At 34.7% G+C, this 14452-nt stretch overlaps 2 protein-coding genes across 2 annotated transcripts; both read right to left on the bottom strand.

Moving 5' to 3' along the window:
* Positions 1-3682: 3682 nt before the first annotated feature.
* Positions 3683-5456, bottom strand: LOC110688015 (RING-H2 finger protein ATL60-like). The gene has a single exon (XM_021864679.1). It carries the CDS (start codon positions 4930-4932, stop codon positions 4039-4041), a length of 894 nt encoding a protein of 297 aa, XP_021720371.1. The 5' UTR covers positions 4933-5456; the 3' UTR covers positions 3683-4038.
* Positions 5457-6486: 1030 nt separating this feature from the next.
* Positions 6487-8720, bottom strand: LOC110687612. Its single transcript, XM_021864251.1, has 2 exons — positions 8449-8720; positions 6487-6888 (listed from the first exon to the last, which is right to left on the bottom strand). Exons 1-2 carry the CDS (start codon positions 8635-8637, stop codon positions 6754-6756), a joined length of 324 nt encoding a protein of 107 aa, XP_021719943.1. The 5' UTR covers positions 8638-8720; the 3' UTR covers positions 6487-6753.
* Positions 8721-14452: the final 5732 nt, after the last annotated feature.

Genomic DNA, 14452 nt, shown 5'->3' with positions numbered 1-14452 from the left:
GTTTGTTGTTAAATCACTAGACTATATGCTAATCTATTCTCTCCCGAATTCCCTATACCAAATTAAACAAGCTTCAAGCTTTCTTCCAATGATTGTGACTAGTTTGACTAAGGACCAAAGCATTTATTTTGTGCGGTTTATAAGGAGTACTTCTATATCTACTTACTCGTACTACTAATGCAATAATGCTATGGCACATGGTTTTTATTTTTCTTGTAAGACTATAAATAAGTTACAATCTGAATTGAATATTGTGCATGTCAATAAACGTCGATTATATATCGGAATTGACTATACATGTGTAAAGTCGATTATTTAGATTAACTTCTTCCGGAGAAGCATAAGGTAGTATGTAACTAAGACATTCCCTAATGCTGAATACATAGTCAACATGAGACGTTTTAAATATACAATTTATCCAAGTAATTATATGTCTAATAAAATGAGACGTTTTGAGCATACAATTAATTGAAGTAATTATATGTCTAATAAATGAGACGTTTTAAACATACAATTAATTGAATTAATTATATGTCTAATAATAATTTGTACAAAATATCTTTTACAAGTATCTTTTAGATAAGTAGACATGAATCGATCCCTAAACTATGTTAGATTACTCGTATAGTAGTATGCATGTGATGAGTAGAAGGCAACATAGGTATTCTGTGACCATTTGGAAGAGGTTGAAGGAATTATTGTCAGGTGAACGTTAACTAATAGATGTCTATTATTGGCAAAACGCAGAGTTAAGATTAAAATGGTACTCCCTCCGTTTCGCATTAGTTGTAACAGTAGGCCTGACTCGTAGTTTAAGAAAATTATAGGCTAGAGTTATAGGCTTATTATATAAAGTATTATTAGTAAAATAGTAAGAGATAGAAATAATAATATAAAATAAATAAAATAAAAAAATAAAAATAAAAAAGTAATGTGGGTAGGGTTGGTAGGAAAGAGAAATAATAAAATATTTGTGAAAGTGAGGTTAGTGGGAGAGAGAAATTATAAAATCATGGTAGGTCCTTTCCAAATATAGTAGTGTTGCAACTAATATGAAACGGTCGAAAATGAAAAATGTTGCAACTAATGCGAAACGAAGGGAGTAATAAACCCAATTTAGACATGAGTCAACCAAATAAGGTTATGTTAAAAGGACCCTTTTTGTTTAAATTTTTTTTTTTTTTTTTTCGCGATTTTTTTTATTGGAGTAAGATGGTAATTCAATTGCACAATATTTTGCTATAGAGCAGCCTTTTGACATTGATAGTCAAGTTATCAATCCAAGTAAAATACATATATTTGACATTGATAGTCAAGTTGGACCAAATTATTGGATGATACAAAATTTGAAAAAAGAAAGTCTAAACTCTTTACAAAATGTTGACCAACTAAATTAAGTGAGACTAAGTCACAAGATTGGCAAGAGCCATTCCTAATGATACTAGTACTTATTCTCTAATTACAAAGATTTCTAAGTGGTAAAAATGAACTTTTTCAGAACCTGAAACAGAGTTTGTAGCAAATTTGCCCTCTATAATTTATTTATTTATTTATCTATTCCTTTTTAATCAAGTTTTATGTTTAATTATTTTTTTTCTTGGCTTTTTAGCATGAACTTTTCAAAGTAAAATAAAATCACCATTTAAAAGTACTTCTTGCAATCATTTTCCCAGTTGATGTGGATCATTATCCCCAAATTTTCATTCGTTAGTCAAACCAATTCCTAATTACGAGAGATGTTACAAGACTTGCAAGTTGCAACAAAAGAAAAATGACGTCCCCTTAATTATAATTATTTTCTTATGTAAAGCAATGACTATTAATACATCATTATAAATTTTAAAATCAGCACAGCAAAGTGACATGACTTCCCCTAATTCAAAATGGATAAATATATTAATGCATGTATTATGTATGTGCTGATGAAAGAACTATACTCCCACAAGTAGGGGTGTACACCGGTCCAAAACCGGACCGGACCTGAACCGGACCTGTTTGGACCGGGGACCTGAATTGGGTAATTATGAGGACCGGGGACCGGACCTGAATTAACAGGTCCGGTTCTGGGCTAGACCTGAAAAATCAGGTCCGGTCCAGGTTTGGACCTGAATGGACCTGTTTTGTGATTTTTTCGTTTTTTTTTTTTTAATAAAAAACCTTAATTCATTATTTCGAATACAAAATACCCAAACATAATTAGATAATTTAGCAAAGTACTCATTAATTGAAATTCTACATGCAAAAGTTGTAAATAATCAATTAAATTCAGAATACCAAATCAATGAAAGAGCAACCACGAACGACACTCCAACTAAACGGCTTCACCGCTGCTGCTGTTTCACTTAGGTGGTTTTCTTCACAGATCCGTTGTTCTGCCAGCCCAGAAAAATCAAAGCAGAGCCTCTGAATTCCCGTAGAAAATGAAGGATTACAGAACACAGCTAAGTCACCTCGACTTCTCCGTCCGCTGCTTCGCTTCACCGCTGCTGCACTGCTTTACCGCCGCTGCTCTGCTACTTTGCAGCAGCTTCGCTAGCCCAGAGAACAACCCAACCAAGCCTCCTTCGGTGTTCTTCGCTATTCTGCTGCTCAAAAAGTTCTCCTTTTTTTGTTGCCCAGCAAGATCTCAAGATAAGCTCTAGAATCTCACCACCAAAAACCCCAAAAATAACTTACCGGAGAAATGGAAAATCGCGCAGTAGCTGTCTCATGCGGTGGCCGGTGGGCGCCTGGGCTTCGCCTGAGAGAGTGAGGAAGGCAGGAGGTGTCGGCGGTGGGCGTTGCCGCGTTGGGCTGAGACTGGAGACAGTGAGCGTGAGGGAGAGGGGGAGACAGCCAGGGAGTTTGGAGATTGGAGTCTTGGAGAATGGAGATAGTCAGATAGCTGTTTGTTAGGGTTGCAGCGTAATTTTGATTTTTGAATTTTTTTTTTTTTTTTTTTTTTTTTTAAAAATACAATTTTTCCGGGTTTCAGGTCCGGACCTGAAAACCCCGGGTTTAGACCGGGTCCGGACCGGAATCGGGAACCTTGATTTTTAAGGACCGGGACCGGACCTGAATCAACAGGTCCGGGTCAGGTCCGGTCCGGATCAGGTCGGTTCAGGTCCGGTTTCAGGTCCGGTCCAGTTTTTGTACACCCCTACCCACAAGCAAAAGCAACTGATTTTTGTTTAAGATAAAGTGTTCTTTCTCCTTTCTTATTAGATAAGAGTAGGTCCAATAATATGGGAGGATACTTAAAAGGCTTGTATAAGACTCACATTTTTTTTTTGAGTTAGAAAATTTCGATCTTATCAATATTAAGCAAGTCACATGTTAAATTAAGATAAAATATAATTTGAACTAAGAATCTTTATGTTTGATCACCCTACACATGCAATAATCCTCGAGTTTGCTCCAATTCATCCCCAACAATACCAAAATAAAACTTTCCACCTTGCACATGCCTAGAATCATCCTCGAGTTTGCTCCAATTCATCCCCAGCAATAACGAAATTAAACTTTCCAAGTTGATGGAAGAGAATCAATGTATTAATTAGAATTTGAATTATTTTTTTTCTTTTTAAATAGAGAAAAAGATTCTTCGTATATATACAGCTTGGACATGGTAAAAAAGAGTCGAGATAAATTAATTCGTATTAATACACATATTTAAAATTAAGAGTGTATATACGCCGCTTCATAAGAAAAGCACAAACTATTTCATACATAGTTACAATGTTGAATATAAGAAGATAATAATCTTAATTCTCAAGAGACCGAATTATGGACTCTTGCATAAAGTACACAATGTATTCCTACGAACATTATAACATCTAGCTTGTAATCTAAGTGGTATTACGTTTAACAAAAGAATAAATCATTGTAAGAAATACTTAAGAACCCTATGACTCTATGAGGGTGTGGGGTTTTTCATCTTTTATTTAAGAAAACCACCAATCACCCATCTTCTATACGAAGTAAATAAATTTGTTAAAATTGGTAAATAAAAATCTATACATGATCAAATTGCAATCAACAAACTTCAATATTTGTGGTTTAAGCTTGCTGATCAACTTCACAATTTGAGGGAGCCACCTTATTCCCCTGTCCCATGCTTAACAACCTCCTCAACGATCTCAACCTCGTCATCACCGGAGTTTTCGCCTCGGACAAGCAATCCTCACAAAACTCGCGACTTGGTATATCAATCACCATCTCATCCATTCTTGGCCTAGTACTGACACCAGAAGAAGATGCTGATGAAGAGGCAGCAGCATTTGCAGCTTGTCCAAAGGCGCCAACTCGAGTTTCATCACCCCAAAACAGAACATTTGTAGGAAAATTAGGTGCATCTGCTGCCCTTGGAGTATCATAAGTCCCATCATCAGAACCCGAATTTGAATCCGATGAATACGAAGCATCATCATCTTGAACCTCAAGAACATGATTAGCATCATCGTACGACGAATTACTAGTAGTAGAGATCACAGGATCCCTACAAAGTGGACATGTTGAATGAGAATGAAACCACATATCAATACACTCAACATGAAACCCATGATTACACTTGGGCAAAAGCCTAGCTTTCTCCCCTTCTGACACTTCACTCAAACAAACAGCACATTCTAATCCACCCTTAAAGTCTTTAGGATTATACACCACAACGGGCAACGACTTTAGCGCGGCAGGGTCTAAACCTCGGCGATGCGCAGGGACGGCTGCAGCACGGCGCTGACCGGCTAATTGGCGGCGCCATGACACCACGTTAGGGTCCTCGCTATTATTACGTACCCAAAAACATTTAACATACATATGAAGGAAGAAACAAAAGGCTATTACAAAGAAGAGGACTACAACAGTTGCTATCATAATTTGTGTTGATATTGAAGCGGCCGCATTTGCAGTTGCATCATTCATTGAAACTGGTGACGCTCCATCCATATTCCCCATTTTTTGACACTTTTTAGCTTGTAATAAATTTATAATCAATCAATTCTAGTAAAATACACAATATTAACGCAAAATAAGATTAACCCAGATGAGATTTTGAAGAGAAGAATAAAACCCAGAAAGGAATTTTTGAATTTTATAAAATCCAAAGCACAACCCAGATTGAAAAAATTGTGAGAATTCCAGCAAAACCCATATAAAAAATTGTTTGAACTCAAATCAAGTACAGAAAAAAGTAATAATAAGGGGGCTTTATATGTGTTGAAATTTGCGAAAAGTTTGGAGAGCAAGAAAAACAGAGCAATAATTTTCAAATTTATTCCAAGAAAAAGGAAACTGAGAAGTAATTTAAATCAGGCTTAGGAAATTGGGAATTTATATCATGTATGATGTATAACTATGGTTTTATAAAAAGGGTCAAATTAACTGAATTTTGGTGGACAATGTGGAAACGACTATACATATGGCCAAATAGGCCAACTTTGAAAATGAAAATTGAATTAGTCTTGTATTTTGACTAGAAACAAAGAGGAGAAATTAATTGACATTTTGATGGATATGGAATGGTAAATTTAGAAGAACAAAATTAGAAGGTACCATAAATTGAAAAGTCAACTAAAATAATCAAATTTAAATAAACAAATTGAGAATGACTCAAACAAGTACTATAGTAATATACGGAGCTTCTTTAATCTTCAGCCATCATTGATCATTGGGTACATAGGCCGCCAATTTGATTAGTTGCGTTTTGTATTATTTTTTTTGGTACATTTCTAGATCATCTTTCATACTTTTTAGTATTTATTATTATTATTATTACATATCCTGGTTAACCTATTACTTGAATTAATAACTCCGTTTGGAGTAGTTGCTAGGGCCTATTTTGTAGTTTTACTGATTTAAATAATGCAATTACAATTACTATTTGATTGCACACTTGCAATAGTGGCTTTTCGAGTGTGCATGTGTGATTGTGTGTGCCATTGTACCAACTTGGGACTTGGGAGCCACCCTTATATCTTGATTAGACAATATAGTATACCTTAATTAGACATTATATTATTAACCGTTCTTTAAACAATATACGAAGTAGTATATTTTGACCTAATAATAATGAAGCTTGAGGTACAATTAGAACATATTGTTTCGCAAAATTGACAAGATGAACTTAAATTGTGATAGATATTAAATAATTAGAAATTGTCCTAATCTAAGCTGCACCACCAATATTGGATAATAAGAAATTGACCCAACCTAATTTGTATCCGAAATTGATACAACTTTAACTGGAATTAATCATAAGCAACTTGCAACATTCCTTATCAAGATATAATCTAATTGAATGGATTTGATCTAAATAACCTATTTAATTTGCCACCTCTAGTCCTAAAGGTATTCCCACACTAATTTCCTAAACTCGATTTATAAAATATTGTTTAATCTAGGAACACCTTTGAGATCCAACCATATAACCATTAATTTCAATCAAATTGATAAAAGTATAAAGCACTCACATATGGACTACATGTACATGGTTTATAATAATGGTAGCACATTGTGTTAGCCTTCACACCTTTAGGAACCATAAGAGATGAAAAGAGCATATTATTTCTCATGGAGATTATTGGAGAAACTTGGTACAAATTTACAATTTCTTGTTCAATAACACGCATGTTATTATAGTCTTATGCATGCATGCCAAAGAGAGCTAAGACGATAAGTCAAAGAAACTTACATTTTCTAGAATAGGAATTTTAAAATAAAATAAAAAAAAAATAATTTTTTTAAAAAAAAAAAAAGAAAAAGAAAAAAGAAATTGAACTATTTGGTAGGGGAAGACTTGGGGTATTTATCTTGACCAGAATGGCTAAGGTGTGAGTCCACTGTTTCCTCAACTTCTTTTCTCTTCTCCTCTTTATCCTTCTTACCTTTGTTGATCTCCTTCTCCACTTCCACCTACAAAGAATATCAAGGATTAATAGTTACATATACTACTCTGTCAGTCTGTATTTCCTTATTCAAATACTACTCCGATCCATACATATAAATTTAACTCATGAATAGATTTTCTAATATGCCACTACTTATTACAATGAGAAGGTATTGGGTGCGGCAAGCTGCACCAAACAATCCGTGCGTCAAGTATATATGATATGCAATATTTGATCAGGATATGTATTATTTTATAGAGGATATGTACAACTTGTTGGAGGATATGTGTTATTTAATAAGGATACGTACAGTTTTGTTGTAAGATATGTATTGTTTCTTATAGGATATGTAGTATTTGACAAAGGATATGTACAATTTATCTTTGGTAGAGGATACTACAATTTGTTAGAGGATATCATCATATAGCCAATAGATGATATCGTCCAGCCAATAGATGGTATCATAGACACAATTATAATGATATCATATAGCCAATAGAGGATATCATCCAGCCTATAGATGATATTATAGACGCAATTATAAATGATATCATATAGTCAATAGAGCCAATAAAGGATATCATAGACACAATTATAAATGATATCATATAGCCAATAGAGGACAATAGAAGATATCATAGACACAATTATAAATGATATCATGTAGCCAATAGAGGATATCATCCAGTGTATAGATGATATCATATACACAATAGATGATATCATCTAACTTATATCATAGAACCAATAGAGGATATCATCCAACTTATAGAAGACATCATAAAAATAATAGAGGATATTATCAAAACAATAGAGGATATCATCCAACGCATAGAAGATACTCGTATCATAAAACAATAGAGGAGGAAAAAAAATACAATAGAGGAGATATCATCCATCGTATAGATAATATTATAGACATAATAGATGATATCATCCAACTTATAGAGGACATCATCCAACTTATAGATGATATCATCCAACTTATTATAAATGATATAATCTACACAATAGAATTACATGCTCATTTCTCAACCAAAATACATGCACTTGTTATCTAAACGCTCACAATTCAACATACAATCACATAAGACAATCAATTTCGACAATTATACCTCACACAAAAAAGCCCCAAATTGATTTTTTCTTGGCATTTTTCGAAAAATCAGAGAATATCGAGCAATTATCAAGACAATTCAAACATAAATCATGGACAAATATAATCAACAATCTTTATTTTCTCTCTCCTCTCCATCCTCGATCTTCAATTCAAGCATAAATTATGGACAAATAAAATGGAGGAATTTAGCAGAAAGTTGAGAAGAGAGAAAATAGAGGTGGGTTAAAGGTGAGGAAGGAGAGAGAAAGTGAAGTAGGATCGAGTGGGAGTACTGTTGGTGATGGTGAGTAAAAATGAGTGTGTGAGAAGTGTGTATTGTCGTACAAATAATAGTTGAACTGACGATATATTGGTCAGGCTGGATTGACCCAATAATCTGTAAATCCCCTGTCCCGCTTTTTATATAAACAGAAAATGAATCAGAAAAGAAGAAAGTAACATATTAATAAGGAGGTAATAACATACATTATCAATGTCATCTATAGCAGGTAGATGAGTGCCATGGACCCCGGACCGATTGCTGGCTCTTCCCACCATCAATCTATGTTGTTGTTGAGTCCTATTTTTCACAATATCATAGCTAATCATGGCATTGTTAGTAGGTCTTTTCTCCCTTAACATAAGAGCCAACATCATTGGTGACACAACCTTCATTTTTCTTTGTTCTAAGCTTTCAAAAACTAGTTATATTACTTTATATAACTTTTGAGAATTGCTAGAGAGTTCAACTTAAACTAGAGTGTAGCAACTAGGGATAGTGAAAGAAGGCATAGAAAATGCTTGCTGTAAGACATGCATATAACCATATACTCTACGTGTCTTCTTTTCTTGATTATGATGTGGCTTTTTTTTAGCTCTCTCCTTACTCCCTCCGTGCTTTAATAAGTGATACGCTTTGATTAAACATGCATGTCGAGACACAATTTTGACTATTTATTTATCCAATTATATGTTAGTTAAATTATAGAAAAATTGAGTTATATATGAAAATATACATTAATATAATATACAATAACATTTGTTTTTATATATTAGTAAATTAATCAAGTCAAAACCATTATGTGAATATAGTGAAAAATGTCAAAGTATAACATTTATTAAAACACGGAAAGAGGTGGAGTATTTAACTAGTAGCACTTTCGATGGACCATTTGTCGTCGAAAAAAATAGTCACGTAAAGTACTTCGGAAAAAATTTGTACACGTGTAATAAATATAGTGTTAGCAGTCGGGGAGTACTACTCCATCCCACAAAGATTGTCCTAGTTTAATCGTTTTCTATACTTAGTAAAAGAGACTAATTAACAAGGCTACTAACAAACATATCCCTTATTATTAAATATGAGTCTGGGCCGCACATAGCTAGAGGCGGGGCTACAAATGCTAACAATAAAAATGGCCCGGTGCAATTTTGTTAAATTGGGCCCTAAAATCATTTCTTTAAGGAAAAATATTTTACTAAATTATAAATTTTATGATAAAATTGAAGAATAGATTATTGATTAACAAGTTATCTCTTTACTTTGTATAAGTAAATTTCAAATATTAGGGCCCTTTTATAGTATTTTCATTTAGGGGCCCCGTGCGATCGACCACCCTGCACATGCTCAGAACCACCCCTACACATAGCCACACACCCTTCACCAAAAGGGAGGGAGTAGTTCACTTCATAAATTTAAGGAGATTTCAATCCAAAATTGTATGGCAATAAGAGGATTATGTAGTCTGATCTCTTAGTTTTAGCTTATAATTTAAGTGTTTTGCTCTCTCTTCTTACATTAACGTATGTAAGACACTCACATGTGCCATTAGGATTTAGAAAGGTTACACTTCAACACCTATAAACCAATATATATACTTGTGCACAATTCCTAACAAGTAAACACTTGAATGAAAAGTACATAATCGAATATATATTTAATCACACCAAATATTCTAAATGAAAAAAAAAATCTACGAAGTACCCCAACCCGCCAAAAGCAACCATACCAAATGGAGCTATAGTAATAAAAAGTTTTTTTTTTTTTATTAACACCACTAATAAGACACGATTTTAATAGTAACACCAAAAAAAAAAAGTTTTATTATAACATCACCAAAAATCCCAAAAAATTGGTTTCACCCACTAACGGATTTTTGGATAGAATCCATTAGTGGGGCCCGCCATGTACACGTGACAGTTGTTTATTGGTTTAAAAAAGGAAAATTAAAAAAAATCCTAAACCCTAACCCAGTCACCAACACCACCGCCGGCCAGCCCCACTGTCGCAAGCCCAACCAAGCCGCCGGTATACTCCATTGCCCCACCAGCCCTATCCCTCGATAACTCCATCGCCCTTACCACCACTGTTGCCGAACCACAACAACATCATGCCACCACCACCATCGCCGAACTCAGTCAAAACCGTCACCCTAGCCCAACTTGAGATGCCGCAGCCCTGAAACACCCTAGCCAATACTGAAAAACCGCCAACTCTGATAACGACCCTCCCTTACTTTTCACCCTCAAAACGGTCAAAATCGACCATGGCAGCCCTCGATTGGTCGATTTCGGCCGCCGATTTCAATGGTCGTTTCAAGGGTTGGGGAAAGGGGTGGATATCGCGGCGGTTTGTGCGGCGGGCTGAAGAAGTTTAAAAGGCTGGGTAGTTTTTGCGGTGGTTTGAAGGGTTTTGGGTGGTTTTCGGGGAGGGGGGAGGAGGGAAGAGGTGGAGTCCATGCTGGTTTCGCCGGATTAAGTGAGGGCAGGGGATGTCAGCGGCAACGGTGGCTAGGCAGGTGGTGCCGTGGTGGGGCTGGCTTGGTTAGTGGTTAGGTTTTTTTTCTTTTTTTTTATTAATTTTTTTTTAACCAATAGACAATTGACGCGTGTCTTTTGAGGCCCCACTAACGGTTTCCATCCAAAAATCCGTTAGTGGATGGTGGAACCAAATTTTTGGTGGTGTTATGATAAAACTTTTTTTTTTTTTTGTGGTGTTATTATCAAAATCGTGTCTTTTTATTGGTGTTATTATCAAATTACACCTAATAAAAAAAATAGGAATATTTAACAACAACAAACCAACCATTGCTCTGTTCTCACAAAATGCACCAACCCTTAAATCTGCCCAAAATAAACCTAAGTTTCTAATTTTTCTCCCATATTAAACCAAGCAGGTAAGTTGACCTATTATACCAGGTTGCAATCCACGTGTCATCTTATCATTGGTTAAGTTTTTTTTTAAAAAAAAAAACTTTTGATAATTTAAATAGTTTATCTATTTTCATTTTAAAAATTTTGATAATTCAAAAAATAAAACCTTTTCCCCACCACTGTCAGCCCCTCCTCCCCACCGCCACCTCTCCCCTGCAGGCGGCCTGTGCCTAACACATTTTTCCGGTGCTGGCGACCTTACCCCTTCTCCCTTTCCCCCTCCCACGACAGACCAGCTATCCCCTTTCCCCATTCCCGCTGCCCGCGACACCATCGCCTCCCCCTTTCCTGCAATCGGAAACCATCGAGAAACACCGGCAAACCCACCCCAGAAACTTAGGTTTCAATGCTTCCTTAAGAATTTTATAACTCAAATTGTTGGATTCTTGGATATCATATGCAATTTTCACCAACAAAATAAAAAATTGAACCAAAAATATTCATACAAAAATTGAAGCAAATTCAATAACTATAACATCAAAATTTGCGGAAAACAAAAATTGTTGGAAAAAAAAATGCATGTTCTAACTGTGCCACACCAAAACGCACTTTGCCGAACCAAAATCCCACCGATCGAAACCTTACCGAAACCCAAGCTTGAAATTAAAGGGGGTAGCAGGGGAAGGGAAATAAGATGGAGGCGAATATACCATGCGCATGGTACTTCTGTTAAAAAAAAAAAGCGGCAAGAACATTGTATAGAAATGTAAAGAACATTTAGTTAAAATGAAAAGAATATTTAGTTAAAGTGAAAAAAACATGGTATAGAATTGTAAAGAACATATATCTAAAGTGAAAAGAACATATTGTTAAAATGTAATGAACGTGATAAAAAAAAATAAGAGATAAAAAATAAAAAAAAATAAAATAAAAGGAAAATTTAACAAGAATAATCCAACATTTGCTCGATTCTCCCAAATTAATCCAACCTTTCGATTATTTTTTAATAATCCAACCTTTGCCACCCATTTTCTTGTAGCAAACCTATGTGACCGATTACCTAAATATCAGCTAAAATATTTTTTTTTCTTTTTTTTTCCTCCTATTCCCTCAACCTTCTTCCTCCTTACTGCCATCCTCTCCTATTCCCTCATCCTTTTTCCTCCTTACTAACATCAATGGATGGCAGTCCAACCCACTACCCAACCATCAACAATGGCTTCCTATCTCTCTCCTCCTTCCTCCTACCTCTTTAACACCTTTCCACCTTCAAGTACAACAACCATCACCCATATTCTTCATCCCTCGACCCCACAACCACAACCAACCCCTTCTCCAATTCTCCTCCGACCACCACAAGATACTGCTACCCACCCCTCTCGCCACCCTATTTGGATAGAATCCACCCCAAATCTCAAAACTATAATTAATTGTAATACCAAAGAAATCCAAACCCCCACAATTTCTCTTTCCTCATTTAGAAATGTTGATGTTATTGATTTGATGTTGGTCGTGGTTATGGTTGTAATGTTCGTGTAAATGGTCGGAATGGGATTTGGTGAGGTGGTATAGGTGGTGGGCTGGTGCCTTTGGTGTTGGGTCATGGATTAGGGATCAAGGGTTGGAGGTGGGTCATGATTGTAGGTTAGGGGTGAGTCGTGGATGGGGGTGAAGTGTGTTGTGGTTGGGGGTCGGGTTATGTTGGTTGTGGTGTTTTGAGGTTTGTGGTGGCGTGTGTGGTGCTGGGAGGCTGTCTGTGTTGTGGAAGGGGTGGGATTTTTTTATGCTTGGGTGGTGGAAGTGAGGCCGGTTGTGGACTGTGTTAGTGGTGGCTATAAAAGTGACGGTGGTGGATGGGGTCTGTTAATGGTGGCCATGAAAGGAGCAGGAGGGAGATATAAGAAAGTAGGTTTTTTTTTATATATATAATTATTATTAGAATCAAAAGATTAAAATTAAATTAATATTTTTAAAGTTAAAAATAAAAATATTTAACCAATGAGGAAGTGACATGTGGATTGACAACCGGTTGTATGTGTGGGGTGACCTGTTGGGGTTGCTACGAGAAAATGGGTAGCAAAGGTTGGATTATTAAAAAATAATCGAAAGGTTGGATTAATTTGGGAGAATCGAGCAAAGGTTGGATTATTCTTGTTAAATTTTCCAAAAAAAAAAGCATAAAGCTATTAATAACAATGAACATGACACTATTTTATAAAGAACACACTGTTAAATAATATTCTTTATCTCATGTTATTTGATTGTCAGTGTAATATATTTTTATTTGTGACATAATATTTATTGTTTACTGTGAAATGTTCTTTAAATTTTGTTTTTAGATTATGGTGGGTGAATATGTATAATGTTCATTACATAATATTATCATGTTATTTATTAATATTATGGATGTTCTTTAGATATACAAAAAGAACATAAAGCTGGATGTTTTTTGTAAAACAGGTATAAGTTCTTTACAAAACAACTATATGTTCATTCTGCCTTTTATCAAAAATCCGGATGTACATACTTGGAACATCCGCCTCCACAAAGAAAATTTCAGGGGAAAGGGGTTGATATAGGGAAGAAGGGGCTGGCAGTGAGTAAGAGTTTTTTTTTTTTTTTTTTTTAAATATATATTTTATTTTATTTGGTTATTTTTTTAAATTTAAAAAAGATAATTAAATGAAAAGAAATAAAAAAAATGACCGGTTGTTTAGGTGATCACAAGTCATTTGGGTTTGCTACGGGAGAAAAAAAATACAAATTTGGATTTATTTTGGGCAGATTTAAAGGTTGGTATTGAGAGAATGGAGCAAAGGTAAGTTTGGTTTTGTTAAATTTTAAAATATGTCCAAACTTGTTCAAAAATAAGTCGGACTAGCAAAGAAATTTAATACTCTATATTAAAAATAAATTTAGACAAAATAAGTTCGATTACAATGATAACTTAAAATAAAGTAGTAAAAAAAAAAATTAAGTTGAAACAAATTTTGAATCAAACAAAGCCTTAATTGTTCATTAACATGATATGATGTTATGAACTATCCAACTTTGGACATAGAAGCATATGGATAGCATGTCAATTCTCACAAGGTTACACAAAAATTGCCAATTTCTTCGTGATCATAATTTGTCGATTTGAGGTCATGTATACTGTATCTAATTCTATCAACATTGATCTTCTTTTCCTGTTACCCCCTTTTCTTTTTTTTTTGGTGATAGGTTCTTTTCCTTTTATTTTCTTTGTTTCAAGTTTCAACACAAGTTTCACGTTGAAATCCAAATTAATCTTTCACAATTCACAATTGAAATCTAAATCAATCTTAAATAATCAATA

Source organism: Chenopodium quinoa, unplaced genomic scaffold (genome assembly GCF_001683475.1).
Source record: "Chenopodium quinoa cultivar QQ74 unplaced genomic scaffold, ASM168347v1, whole genome shotgun sequence".
In the NCBI taxonomy this organism is placed as follows: domain Eukaryota; kingdom Viridiplantae; phylum Streptophyta; class Magnoliopsida; order Caryophyllales; family Amaranthaceae; genus Chenopodium; species Chenopodium quinoa.
This window is presented reverse-complemented; position numbering and strand designations above follow the sequence as displayed.